The 15,008-nt window shown below is 38.3% G+C and overlaps 1 protein-coding gene across 4 annotated transcripts in view; it reads left to right on the top strand.

Moving 5' to 3' along the window:
* Positions 1–15,008, top strand: part of sls (sallimus) — a 160,011-nt gene that overhangs the window by 126,390 nt on the left and 18,613 nt on the right. For 3 of the 4 annotated variants that reach the window (XM_073982026.1, XM_073982023.1, XM_073982024.1), the window contains one exon: positions 4,933–14,262. The exons of the other annotated variant lie outside the window; for it this stretch is intronic. In XM_073982026.1, the coding sequence (XP_073838127.1) occupies positions 4,933–14,262 (9,330 nt within the window). The remainder of the gene's footprint in view (positions 1–4,932; positions 14,263–15,008) is intronic. 4 annotated transcript variants of the gene reach the window in all.

A 15,008-nucleotide genomic window follows, 5' to 3' on the forward strand; every position in this document is an offset into this window, starting at 1 on the left:
TGATATTGATAAATAACGTAAACTCCCAAAACACATGTTTTAAGTGCAAGTTTAAAATGCGTTCTAGGAAACGAATAAAATATATGAACTTCACAATTTTATAGCCGGTTTATAGTAAATATTTTTGTCAGGTTAACATTCTTTATTAGGATTTATTTGACGTATACACAGTGATTCCACTTTGACATTTAAAATCCGGTGATTTCATTAAATCCGGTTATATATAAACGAACTTTTAAATTATGAAGTTATATAATATACAGTAAGGCTGACTTCCGTATCGTCAGTTGCTTTGTGTTGTTTAAACTTCGTCAACATATTTCAGTTGCACCCTCAAACATTGTTCCTCGAAAATGTTACTAAATGCATCAGAAATAAAAATGATACGTGTGTGCTTTTTACCTGCGTTAAAAAGCATATTTTTGACGTTTTGAAACACGTAGCTTTGCAGTTGTTAAGTACAACTTAATATTTCGCAACTGACAATCGGATTTCGGCCTAAGAGACGTCAGTTGGTATTCAGATGTCACCTTGGGTACAAACCATGACGGAATAACCAGGTGTTATAGTACGGTTACACTAGAGATTTTTGCCGGGTTAACCCATTTCGAGAGGGTTTATTTGACGTTTGCGCTATGGAATTGACATTTGAAATCCAAACCCACTGGGTTAATACGGTTAAGTGCAACCGGGGTATTACATCAAAACAACTAATCATCATTCTAGTTATCAAAATGCATTATTGTGAATAAAATCACATAGAATGCTTTGTTCCAGAAGCTACTATTTTTTACTACGATAGCATTTTTCCCTTTATGTTATTGGAAAAAATAGTTAAAATTAGTAGATTCTTGCAGTTCTGGAACAGACCAAGAAATTTTAAGCAAACAATTCACTGTAATGCATTATTGTGAACATATTTTGACGTTGGGTATGATTATGGAACACCTTTATATAACTAGGCGTTTACACAAGACAGACAGTCTGCAAATACAACCCTGATTTACTAACACATACATACATTTGTCGGCTGTCTCCAAGCTGTCCATCATTTTTTCACAGACAGTAGGGAAGACAAATTGTTGGCATTTTTGTAAAAATAAGTGAGATAATAATTGAAATGTGTTGAAAACAAAAGAACATGAACAAGAACAAAATATGTGAACGGAAAACAAAAAGAAATCGACGATTTTCATTCATTTTTTTACAACTGTTTTTTCAGTTGTCTGGAAGCCTACGTCACAGAGGCAAGTTTTTGGTTTTTGACAATCAATACATGTACTCAACTGTCCTGTCATGTGTAAACGCAGGGTTAGAGCATTTTCCCAGGTTAACATTTAATAGCCCGTTTCCACGGTACGTCGTTCGTTCTCTATTCGTTGTTCTACCCATAACTACGAATAAATTACTTATTTCCCCACACAAAATTCTATGAACGAACGACGATTTGTCTACGTTGTTCGATTAGAAATACTCTCTGAACGACGAATAAGTATGTCCCATCCCTAACAAATGAGAGAATTTATCGAAAAAAAATAATTATGACATGTCTAAATTCAAAATTGAAAAATTTGTTGAAAACACAAAAATTTTTAGAAAAAAGGAAAAAGATGAATGAAAATTAATGAACTAAACATTTTATACAGATTCAGAAGGAAGATGGTTGTGTTTCCTTCTTAATTCCACACACATTTTTTGTCCATTACTTCAAAATCGCGTAAAAATTCAGAAACAAAAAGGAAACAAATAATTGAAAGTCTGTATACACAAACATTGTTTTGACATGTCTCTCTCTCTCTCTTTTTAATTTTGAAAATAGAAACATATAAAAATATATTGAAAATACAAAATTATTCAAAATTTATGGAAAAAATGAATGAAATGTGTGTAGTTAAATATAGAAGATACATTTGAAGGAAAGTCTATTGCTTTTCTTATTCATTTAATGTATATTTTATGTGTTTTCGGTTCAAATTTTAGTGAAAACAAGGAAACAAAAATGAAGAAAATTTTATTTATGTTTCTGCTAATTACGAATGGTGTCGTTGAAACGGGTTAATTCGTGTACGTCGTTCGACAGGTGAACAACGTAATTGAAACTCTCGTGTGAACATGACATAAATCTGGTTATTTAAAAACGTACTATTAGCTCTGGAAACTGTCAAATTATATTAGCTCTGTTCCTTTGTGTGGTAGAATTTTCAAGTTTTGTCACTTTTTACTCGAAAAGTGTACACACAGAGCAAAAATATTGTAGGAGCAATCATATTCTAAAAACAAAATAGAGTATTTTAAAAATCTGAGAATATATATTGTTGGTACAACAATATATTTTGTGGCATTATGTTTCCTGACACAAAATATATGGTTGAAACAACAATATATTTCTTAAGAATTTTAAAATATACTATTTTGTTCTTAGAATATGTATATTCGTTACAGAACATACAAAAACACAAAACATTTTCTTCTGAGCAAACAGGGGTAAATGTCAAAAATGACTATGAAGACGCGACAAAATCGATTAGTTGTCAATGAGAGCCGTACCTAAAATTTTCTGAGCGACATTTTTGCAGAACATTTCGAAGCTTTAAAACGTCATCTCGTGGTACTTTTATAGCGGCTCTTAAAATAAAGGACGAAAAGGACATTAAAGGAAGCGAGTTAGAAGGTCCTCATTCGATTTGACTAAGGACATGTCATCTCAAAAATAAGCTAAAATAACAGTGAACAAAGATATGACGCTTATTCCCTATGCCTTACAGGGTCTCTAGCAAAAACTTCATCACGCCATAACGCAGAAGTTCGACTCACGGCGGATCTGTCATTCGGGGTTTTTAATATACTCACCAAGTCCTTTCCTCCCCAAGAGGAATTTTCCGTGCCCCAGACTTTCACCTCCATTTTGTTGCACAGTGATATTTAAATTTATTTCTTTTTATTTTGCTTTGAAAATCCGCGTTGTTTACTTTTTTCTCTCCTGCCTTAATTGTCAAAACAGAAGTTTTCCATTTTTTACACTAGCGCAGAAAGTAGTAAAAGAGAAAGCTATTTTGGCATGCTCTCTCTTAAATTTTTCTTAAAGTTTCACTACTTTTTGGGGTTAAGGAACGCTTTACGGATCAAAAATGGTAAAACTTTAATAAACTTTAACGTAAAGGAACAAAGCTAATATGCAAGATCGCAGTGTGAAGATCGATATTGGGTATATTATTGTGTAGTCCCTCTTGAGCGCCAACTTCGCGGTGGCAAAAATTGCAATCCTGCACTTTAATTTATAAGATATTTTTCTTGTTGTGCGGGAAGAAGAAATAAATAAACTGTTCTGAAGTAACGTCTCTATATGTGGTGTCATAATATACATATGATGCAGTTCGTTCGGACCCGAAGAATCTTTCATTGATATGAGATAGGTCTTCCCGTTTTATCTTCGGAGATATTCGTGGGAAATAGACTTTATTCGGAATGATATTTTGCTCTCAAAAAATATATATACCTCATGTACATAGAAAATAAGAATTAAAAATTTCTTTAGGAATTTCACACTAGTACTACAGGAGAATCAAAACAGCTGACACTTAATTCTACCTGTTAATTATTGTACCATGGGAACAAACCAATCAAGTTTAGACTAGAGCTTTTCACTGGACATATATATATATATATATATATGGAATGGAAATGACACTTTCAACCCACTGGATTTACAATGTAAACGTACTCATACTCAACGGACTCAATTTACTTTTAATGAAAAAGACCGCCAATTGTTAATGGGCATGTTCAAAAAAGATATAGGTTTTGAGTCATTATGATATATAGATCTCCATATAAAATATATGAATATATTCCGTTACTAATTCACTCTGATAAATATTTCATATATATTTACAAAGTGTGTGCATAGGAAACCACTACAATATGACATTTTCAAAAGTAATGTTATAACAAGTTTATTCCCCTCTTACTTCTTACCTTTCTTCAATCACATTTCGCAGAAATGATTATAAAACTCCAAAACATTCCACAAGAAAAAACTAAAAATCCAATTGAAACTATAAATTCCTTACAAACAAATGGAATACATTCCAAAACATTCCACTTTTTTTTGTATATTTTTGTGTCAGTTAATTGTTTAAAATTCTACTAATTTTATATATTCAAAGCAAGTAAATGTTTTCAGATATTTTCTATTCCATATTTTTTGTTATTTTCATTTAAATAATCCAGATTTTCTTATGTACAAACAAAAAATATCTTAAATTATTTACTTGCTGTTCCAACAATAAAAATAAACAAATTATTGTCTCTAACCCAATTTGATTTTTGTCGTCTTGATTTTGAGAAGCAAACATCTATGACATTTTGCATTCTCTATAGGGGAAATCAAGACTTTCTCCCCCCCTCAAATCGGAAAGAAAACAAATACTAATCTTGTGTGTGTATGTATGTTGTATTTGATTATTTGATGTACTAACTTAACCTCAAAAACAAAAATTTACTTCACTCTTAAGAGAATTACTTACGTACTACAATTCATTGTTGTTTTACACACAAAAATCGCATACACACAAAAATCGCATACACACAAAAACCACCACACGCGCCTTAAAATATGCAATAAAAACACATTCAACACACAATTTTTTTCATCACAACAATACCCCGTGGTAAAAATTCAGAAAAATGTCATCTGTTGTTTGTTAGTTTTCCACCTTGTTTTCTTTGGTGTATATCTAGACCAACCCCTACCCCTTTCGTTTGTTTGTTTGACACCAATCAAATTCCCTTATCCCAACAACAACATCGAAACCATTGAACATTATTTTGTCTTTGTCCATAATTTAGTTTTAATTTTTAATACAAAAAAACAACAACAAACATGCTTATGTACCAAACAAATACAATATAAACAATATTTTTTGTAATTAGACCAAGAAAACAAATACACTATTACCGAACCAGATGATGTTAGCGAAGACACAACACAGACAACACCACTCACCAAAAAGACACCCAAAACTAAGAAACCCACCAAAAAGTTTGGTGTCATCGAAGAACAACCGGAAATTGAATTGTTGCCCGAGGAAGTGGTGGAAATTGTAATGCCATCAACCGAAGAAGACAAAGACGAACAGAAGAAGCCAGAAAATGTCGAAGAGAAAACAACCACCGTTAAGAAACGCAAAATTAAAAAGAAACTCGGTGATGAGGAACAAATTATTGAGGTCATTACAACGCAAAAACCCGGACAGGAAGAAGAGGTTACAGTAGTTCTGACCGAAGACGACAAGACAACACCAGACGAAGACTATAAGGTTAGGGTAACAGACGAACAGCCAGTGACAAAGCCAAAGGAAAAGAAACCCAAGAAGAAGACACAGAAAAAGGTTAACAAGGACGATCTCTTTGAGTACATTGAGTTCCTAATACAACAGGAAATACCCAAGACAGTATTGACGGAATACAAACGTACAGAATTGGAGAAGCCCCAACAGGCTCGTCGTGATTCGTCAGTGGCTAAACCCATTAAATTGGTACCCATGAAAATCGAAAAGGTGGAGGTGAAGAAATCACGTCCCATTGAAATAACTTCGGTGGTTGAATTCCCACAAATGCTCAAACTCAAAACACCCAAACAGAAACCGGCCGAAGTTAAGCCCAAAAAAGAAAAGGTGCCCTTCAAAGGCAAGAAACTCAAAAGTTGGATTAACTTCATTCCCTATGCCCCGTACAATTTCAAATTCACAATCACCGACTTGGATACCAAACGTGGTCGTGGTGAGCTGTCACGTAACATTCAGGAGGCCTTAGAGCTCTTGAAGAAACGTCCAAAGGCATTCAAGCCCTTGGAATTCGAAGAGGAAGAACTTGAAAAGCCCACCCTCTTCGAAGAAGAAGACATCAGCCAACCCCAAGAGGAACAACCTCAAACGAAATATAAGCGGCCCAAGAAACCAAAGAAAGAAGGCGAACAACCTGAGGAACGCAAACTCAAACTTGGTAAGGGTAAAGTACCCACCGAACAAGATGTCATCGAAGAGGTGGTACTTAAACCCATTCCTGTTAAGACAGCTGAGGATGAAGATATCACCGAGACTCCCAAAGTGCCAGAAACAACTCGACCCAAGAAAAAGAAGTCGAAGAAACCCTCCGATCAGGACACCGGCCTTACCTTCAAACCTCAATCATCTGAAGAAAAACCAGAATCAGAAACAGAATCCATACCCGAAGTCGTGGAGGTAATTGAACACAAACCCGAAACCATTACCGAGGATGAAACTGATGGCGAGACAACCAAGAAACCCGTCATCAAAAAGAAACGTAAACTTGTGCAGAAAACCACTAATGCGGAGCATGTCATTGAAATCGTTGAAACTCCACTCAGCGATAAGCCCGACGAAAAGCTCTACGAAATCACCATTACCACAACGGAAGCAGATAAGGTGGACGAAACGGAAAGAACAATTGTCAAGAAAAAGAAAAAGGTCAAGGCAATGAAACCTCAAGAATTGGAGGAACTCATACAAGAGTTGCAAGAACAACCTGTCGAACAGACGAAACTCGATGAATCATGTTACGAAGTAACCCTCAAAGAATTACCCGCCGAAATTGTAAGCGAAGAAGATCATCAAAAGATAACCAAAAAACGTAAGATCCAACACAAAAAGGGAGATCGCGAAGAGCTTATTGAAATTATTGAAACGCAACCAGAAGAGAAGGGCGAAGAACCTATCTACGAAGTTGTCATCACTACAAGCGAAGCAACCGCCCCCGAGGACCAACCAGGCGATGAGAAACCTCTGACCAAAAAGAAAACTAAGAAAATGAAGAAACATGAATTGGACGAATATATTCAACAATTGATTGAAGCTGAAATTCCCAAAACAGAATTGGAAAGATTTGAACAACTGGAATTCACCAAGACCCCCAAGAAGGTGAAGAAAACTAAAAAACCAGTCAAGCCAGAAATGCCTGAAACAGGCGAATCTCACGAAGTGGGTATTTCTGAATTTGAACCGGTCGAAAAGAAACCTAAAGAGAAGAAACCCAAGCGTATTGTCAAACCTGCTGAGGTGATTGAGGCACCGCAAACCGAGGAAACCTATGACGAGCATTACATTAAGGTCACAGACACAAAAGCCGAAGTAACCGAACTTCCTGAACAAGAAACGGAACGTATTCCAATTGACTTCAAGGATGAACTGGAAGAGAAACCCAAACCAGAGGAAGTTGTTGTTGAAGAAATTTCCGAAGAAAAACAGACCATTGTCAAGACCTCTGAAGATGGTAAGGTCGAAGAAAAGACCAAAACCAAACGTAAGATCAAGAAAAAGGTTGGTGACAAGATCTATGAAATCACCGTCATTGATGAACAATCCGATGATAAACCCGAAGTGGAACTTACGGTCATAACCAAGGAATTTGCCCCAGAACAACCTGCAGATGTCCAAGAAGAAGAGGAAGCTCCTAAAAAACCAAAGAAAGTAAAGAAAACAATCAAGAAAGAAGAACTTGATGAATATTTGGTGCGAATTATCAATGAACAACCTGAACCAGTGGAAACACAAGAAGTCCAGGAGGAACAGAAACCCAAGCCCAAGAAGAAGAAACCTCAAGAAATTGATGAATCTGTTTTCGCCGTTAAGACCATTGTGGAAGACTTGCCGGAAGAAGAAGAAAGTAAACCCGATGAAAAACCAGAGGAACAAGTTGATAAGAAGGATAAGAAACCAAAGACTTCCAAACCCAAAAAGGTTAAAATCACTGAATCCGCCGAAAAACAACCTGAGGAGGTGACAGAGGAAGTTAACCTCTTGGAAAGTGAACAGCAACCCCAAGAGGAACAACCAAGTGAAGAATTCACCTTTGGTCTAAGTGAAGAAGAGAAACCAAAACAAAAGCCCAAAACTAAACGTCCTAAATCTAAGAAACCCGAAGAAGTTGTCCAAGAATACAGTGTGCGCATTGAGGAATTGCAACCGGAAACCGTCACTCAGACAATTGTTGATGAAACCGGCGAAGAGGTCAAACAAACCATTACCAAAAAGAAACTCAAGAAGAAGGAAGGAGCCAAGGAATATCTCATCGAAATTGTTGAATCCTATGTAGAAAATAAGCCCGAAGCTGATGTGGAAATTATTACCACCGAGTTAATAACGGAAGACAAACCTGAAGACTCTCCCACCGAACCGGTTAAGGTGAAGAAGTACAAGAAGAAACCTTCTACCCAGGACGATTATGATGCCTACATTCAAGAACTTATCGAAAGGGAAATACCAAAAACCGAGCTTGAAGAATACGAAGTCACAGAATTGGAAGGCAAGCGCAAGAAGAAACCAAAGACCGTTAAGAAGCATCACAAAAAGACTACGCAAATTATTGAAGGCGTTCCAGTGACGGTACATGAATTCGATATTGAAGAAAGTGTGCCACAAGAAGAGGAACAACCCGAACAAACAGTTGAAATAGTAGAGGAAGAGAAACCGACAACACAAGAGACCCCCGATGACTTCGAATTCGCCATGAAAGAAGAAGAACCCGAAAAGCCGGTGGCTCAAGATGATCTTGTGCAAGTTAAGGAAACCAAACCCAAACCCAAGAAGTCAAAACCTTCCAAGGTAAAAGTAACCGAAGAAGAAGCTCCACTTTTGGTTGAACAAATTGAACAGACCACAGAAATTGTGGAGCAACCCGATGAAGAAGGCGAAATTAAGAAGAAGACAGTTACCAAGCGTCGTGTTAAAACTAAGACTGGACCCGAAGAGAAGGTATTCGAAATTTCCGAAGTCATTGAAGATGATCAACCGAATGCTGAAATTACCATAACTGAAATCACCGAAACCGAGGAGGCTCCCGAAGAAACGGCAGAGGTGGTGAAGAAACCCATTAAGAAGGTAAAGAAAATGCCCAAGGAACAAATCCAAGAATTTGTTGTCAAGGTTATCGAAGAATATGTAACCCCCACTACCTATGACGTCGAAGAGGAACAGCCCGTAACAGTCGAAGAGGTTGAACAACGCACAGAAACTGTAGAAGAACACACAGAGACTGGTGAAGTCAAGAAGAAGGTGGTCACTAAACGCAAGATAAAGACCAAGACTGGTCCCGAAGAAAAGGTCTTTGAAATTTCTGAAGTTACCCACGAAGATCAACCTACCAGCGAGGTGACAATTGTCGAGTTGACCGAATCGGTGCCGGAAGACAAGCCCAAGCCAAAGGAAAAGAAGCATGTTAAGAAAACAAAACAAGTTCCAATCGAACAAATTGAACAGTTTGTTATCAATGTCCTGGAGGAATATGTGACACCAACTGTATTCGAGGAAGAGAAACCAGTTGAGGTTGAGGAAATTTCTCAAGTAACCGAAATCATCGAAGAACCCAAAGAGACCGGTGAAGTCAAGAAGAAAACAGTTACCAAGCGTAAGATCAAAACTAAATCCGGTCCCGAAGAAAAGATCTTTGAAATTTCCGAAGTAACTGAAGATGATAAGCCAAACGCCGAAGTTACTATTGTTGAAATAACAGAAACTGCAATTACGCCAGAAGAAAAGATTGAGGAAATTAAACCGGTTAAGAAGAGCAAGAAGGTGCCCAAGGCAGATATCAAGGAATTCATTATCAATGTCATTGAGGAATATGTTACGCCCACCATCTTCGAAGAGGAAACACCAGAGGTTAAGGTAGAGGAAATTTCGGAAGTAACTGAAGTCGTTGAACAACGCAAAGAAAACGGTGAGGTTAAGAAGAAAACCATTACCAAACGAAAGATCAAAACCAAATCTGGTCCCGAAGAAAAGGTCTTTGAAATTTCCGAAATCACCGAAGACGATAAGCCAAATGCTGAGGTTACTATTGTGGAAATTACCGAAACTGAGGATAAACCGACAGAGGAGAAGACCGAGGAAATTAAACCGGTCAAGAAGAGCAAGAAGGTTCCCAAAGAGCAAATCAAGGAATTCATTATCAATGTCATCGAGGAATATGTTACACCCACCATCTTCGAAGAACAGCCCACAGAGGAAGAAGAAGAAATGCCTAAACGTAAACCTAAAAAGCCCAAGACTACAAAGGTTGAAGAACAGCCACTTGAAGAAAAACCTGAACAACGCAAACCCAAAGAAAAGAAACCCAAGGCCAAGAAGGAAGAGCCGACAGAAATTAAAGAATATACGGTTCGTATTGAAGAATTGCAGCCGGAAATTGTCACCCAAGACATTGTCGATGAAAGTGGTGAAGAAGTCAAACAGGTTGTTACCAAGAGGAAGTTGAAAAAGAAGGAAGGCGATAAGGAATATCTCATTGAAATTGTCGAATCTTATGTTGAAAATAAGCCGGAAACTGAAGTAGAAATAATCACCACCGAGCTGGTGCCTGAAGAAATCGAAGAGAGTGAAGAGAAACCACAACCAGTTACGGTCAAGAAAATTAAAAAGAAACTTACACCTAAGGACGATCACGACGCCTATATTCAACAGCTGATTGAACAGGAAATTCCCAAGACTCAGCTGGAAGAATTTGAGGCCATGGAGTTCGAAAGCACACCCAAAAAGAAACCAAAGACTATCAAGAAACATCACAAGAAGACCACAGAAATTGTTGAAGGTGTTCCTGTAACAGTTCATGAATTTGACATCCAAGAAATCACTCCTAAAGAGGAAGCATATGAAGAGCAACCCATAGAAGTGATTGAAGATGAAGAGGTTGAAAAGCCTCAAGAACAAACTCCTGAAGATTACGAGGTTTCCTTTAAGGAAGAACAACAAGTGCCTGAGGATAAACCTGTGGCAGAAGATGTCATTGAAATCAAGGAAGACAAACCCACTAAACCCAAGAAGGTGAAGAAACAAAAGATTGAAGTGAAAGAGGAACAACCTGTGGTGGTTGAGGAATTGGAACAAGTCACCGAAACCGTTGAAGAAATCAATGACAAGGGCGAACTTAAACCAAAAACCATTACAAAACGTAAACTCAAGACAAAGTCTGGTCCCGAAGAAAAGATATTTGAAGTTTCCGAGGTCAAGGAAGAAGATCAGCCCACAAGTGAGGTGACAATTGTTGAAATAACCGAAACCGAAAAGCCTGCCGAAGAACAACCTGAACAGCCCAAGGAAAAGAAGGTGGTTAAAAAGGTTAAGAAGGTACCCAAGGAACAGTTGGAGGACTATATTGTCAATGTCATTGAGGAATATGTCCAACAAGAAGTGGCTGAAGAAGAAGCTGTGCCAGAAGCTCCAACGGAAATTGTAGAAGAGAAACCTGCTGAAAAGGTCAAGAAACCCAAAAAGCCCAAGATGGTCGTTAAGGAAGAACAACAACCAGAAGTTGTTGAAGACAAACAACCAGTGGAACAACAAGAGACCGAAACCTTTGAAGAGAAACAACCAGAAATTCAAGAATCATATGACATTTCAATTAAGGAGGGTCAAGTAGAACAGCCCATTGAGGAAAAGGCCACACCCAAGAAACCCAAAAAGCCCAAGAGCAAAACACCTGACCAACCCGAAGAACACAAATCATACACTGTCAAAATGTCTTCTTTCGAGGAAGTTCCCCAACAAGAAGAGCAAGTCGAAGAAGCTCCCATAGTAGAGGAAACTCCTGAACAACCAGCGACCGAGGAAATGCAAATTTCCATTGTTGAAGTTGAACGCAAGGAAGAGGAACATGAAGTTGTCAATGAAAAGGGTGAAGTTGAAAAAGAAAAAGTTACCAAACGTAAAATCAAGAAGCAAGTGGGTGACAAGCAGGAAATCATTGAAATTGTTGAAACGCAAAAGGGCGATGAACAGCCAGTGGCTGAGGTAACAGTTATAACCTCCGAAGCAGATGAAGTTAAAGACACTACCAAACCCATTGAAGAAAAGCCCACCAAACCCAAGAAAGCCAAAAAGGTTAAGAAAGACGACTTGGACGAATACATTAGGAAACTCATTGAGCAGGATATACCCAAGACTGAGCTTGAGAAATACGAGAAAATAGAAATCGATGCTCCGGTCAAATTAAAGAAGAAACCCAAACAATTGGTTCGCGAAAAACCCAAGTTTGCCAAACTCGAAGACAAGCCACAAGAGGAGGTAACAGAAACTCAAGAGGTTACCATTGAAGAAAGTCAGCCCGAAGAAAAGCCTGAAGAATATCCAGTACGTGTTGTTGAACTTGAAAGCCAAAAGGAAGAAGTTGAAATAATTGACGATGCTGGAGAAGTCAAGACTCAGAAGGTAACCAAACGCAAGATTAAGAAACAGGTTGGTCCCAAGGAGGAGATTATTGAAATTGTAGAGAAACAAGTGGGAGAAGAAGAACCTGTGGCCGAAATAACGGTAACAGCCGTTGAACCAGAATCGATTGAAGAACAACCCCAGGAGGATAAACCTAAGAAGCCCAAGAAAACGAAAAAGGTTCCCAAAGATGAGCTACAAGATTACATACAGAAGCTTATCGAGGAAGATATTCCCAAAACTGAATTGGAAACCTATGAAAAGATTGACATAGAGAAACCAATAAAGCTTAAGAAGAAACCCTCACACAAGGTTAAGAAGACCGAAGAAACACCAAAAGAAGATGAAAAGCCCACTGTAGAAGAAGTGAAGGAGAGCGAAGAACAACCACAACAAAAGGAAGCGCCTCAGGACATCTTTGAGGTGACCGTGGAAGTTAAGGAAGACGAAACAGAGGAAACAGAAAAACCACAAGAAATTACAGTCCAAGAGACTGAGGTTAAGAAAGAAAAGAAAAAGAAATTGAAGGTCAAACCAGTGGAGGAAGAAAAGCCTCAACAACCTGAAGAACAACCAGAGGAGGAACAGGAGATCGATGTGCAAGAGACCGTACCACAGCCTGAAGTTAAGGAATACGAAATTAAAGAAACTACCGAAGAAGAGAAAGCACCTAAAGCTGCACCCAAGAAACCTAAAGAAAAGAAACCCAAGGCCGAAGAAAAGCCGGTCGAGGAAAGCCCCGTATTTGAAGTGGCTGTTAAGGAAACATCACCCGTACCACAAGAACCTGAACCCTTCAAGATTGAAATCGTCGAAAGCCACACTGAAGAAATTGAAAAGGTTAATGACGAGGGCATTGTGGAGAAACAAACCGTAACTAAACGTAAAATCAAACGCCAACAAGGTCCCAAAGAGGACATCATTGAAATTGTAGAGGTGAAGAGAGAAGATCAGCCCGATGTTGAAGTTACCGTTGTTGAAACTCAACCACAAGAAGAAACCACCGAAGATAAACCCAAAGCACCGAAAAAGAAAACAAAGAAGGTCAAACAGGACGATCTCTACGACTATATACAAAAACTCATTGAACAGGATATACCCAAGACGGAATTGGAGAAATATGCTAAAATTGAATTTGAGCCTAGACCTAAAAATGCCACTGAAGACGAGTATCCAATCGACGTTAAGGAGGAGCAGCCCTCTGAGGAGGAAAAGCCCAAGAAGAAACCCAAGACCAAAAAACCCAAAGAATCCGCAGAACAACCAGACCAACCTATGGCCGAGATAAAGATTGTCGAAGAAGAGGTTGAAGAACAACAACCCTTGCCAATTGTTGAAATTGTTGAGACCGAACCTGTTGAGGTCCATGTCGAAGAGGTACCCGATGAACAGGGCAAACCCAAGCAAAAGACAACAAAGAAACGTACTCTCACCAAAAAGGTTGACGACGAAAAAGACTCCACCATTCACGTTGTTACCGTTCATGAAGAGGACAGTAATGAGGTAACCCTTATCATTGACGAGGTGCCCATTGACGAGCCTGTTGTTGAGCAGACTGAGCCATTGGCACCTTCCGAAGAACCCAAACAGACCAAGAAACCAAAGAAAATCGTTAAGAAGGTTAAGAAAGACGAAGTGGACGATTACATACAGAGACTTATTGACGAAGACATACCCAAGACAACCCTCGAACAGTATGAAAAGGTAGAAATGCCCGAAAAGACCAAAAAGACGGACGAGACACCAAAGGACGTTGAAGAAAAACCCAAAAAGCCCGAGAAAAAGAAACCGCGTAAGCCCTCTCTAGTTGAGGAAAAGAAACCCGACGAGAAACCGGAAGAAGACACATTACACGACATTACTGTCACAGAAACACAATACACAGAACCACAACCCACCACCGAAGAACAACCAAAACAGATCGAAGATCTGGAACAAACAGAAACACCCGAATCTCACAAGGTCACCACCACTGTCACAGAAGATATTGCACCCGATACTAAGACCACCAAACACAAAACCAAACCCAAAAAACAAACAAGTAAGTGTTGTGGAAGGATACCTTCAAATCCAACAGCTGCCAACTTGTGTTACATTCTTTCCTCTCCAAATCTTTCCCAACTACTCCTCAAAACAAATCAAAAAAAAAAATGAAAAAAATACAATCACATTCAACTCTTGGAATTTGTATCTTTCTCTGTCTCTCTATCTCTCCCCTTTTTTGTCGACATCTCTGAGTGTTGGAGTATGCGTTCCTGCCGCTGCTGCGAATCTTCTAGCATTTTTTATAATTTTTCTTTATCCCAGTATCTACGGTATTGCTTATTCCCCACTTAAGCTCATAAGTTTTGGGGCCCTACCTCAAGAAACACAGTAATGACACCACGCTTAACCCACTAAGAGCTCTGGCTTTGCTCATGCAATCGCTATGAAATTTCCGCTGCTATACTGCTTGACATTCACATTTAATTTTTTTTTAATTTTATTTAAACGACACAATGCAAAAAACACTTTTTCCGGATCCACGACTGACTTGTGTACCATAAAAGTTCTAAACGGCTTTGTGGCTCCGTACCACTAACACATTTTTTTAATTTTTATTTGAAAATAAAAAATACTAACCTCATTCAATTGGCAACGTAAATTTAGTTTGGAGAATACCTCCTTCCTGGATATCTAAAATGCCGCCTAGGACAACTTACCACAGCAATATCCCAAAGATTTAAAGCTTAGGACAGAACTGCTGCACTTTCGGCAAAAAGAAAAGCGAAATTGCCTTTTCCTCTA

This window comes from Musca autumnalis, unplaced genomic scaffold, assembly GCF_047663935.1.
Source record: "Musca autumnalis isolate F117 unplaced genomic scaffold, ASM4766393v1 scaffold_4, whole genome shotgun sequence".
Lineage (NCBI taxonomy): Eukaryota > Metazoa > Arthropoda > Insecta > Diptera > Muscidae > Musca > Musca autumnalis.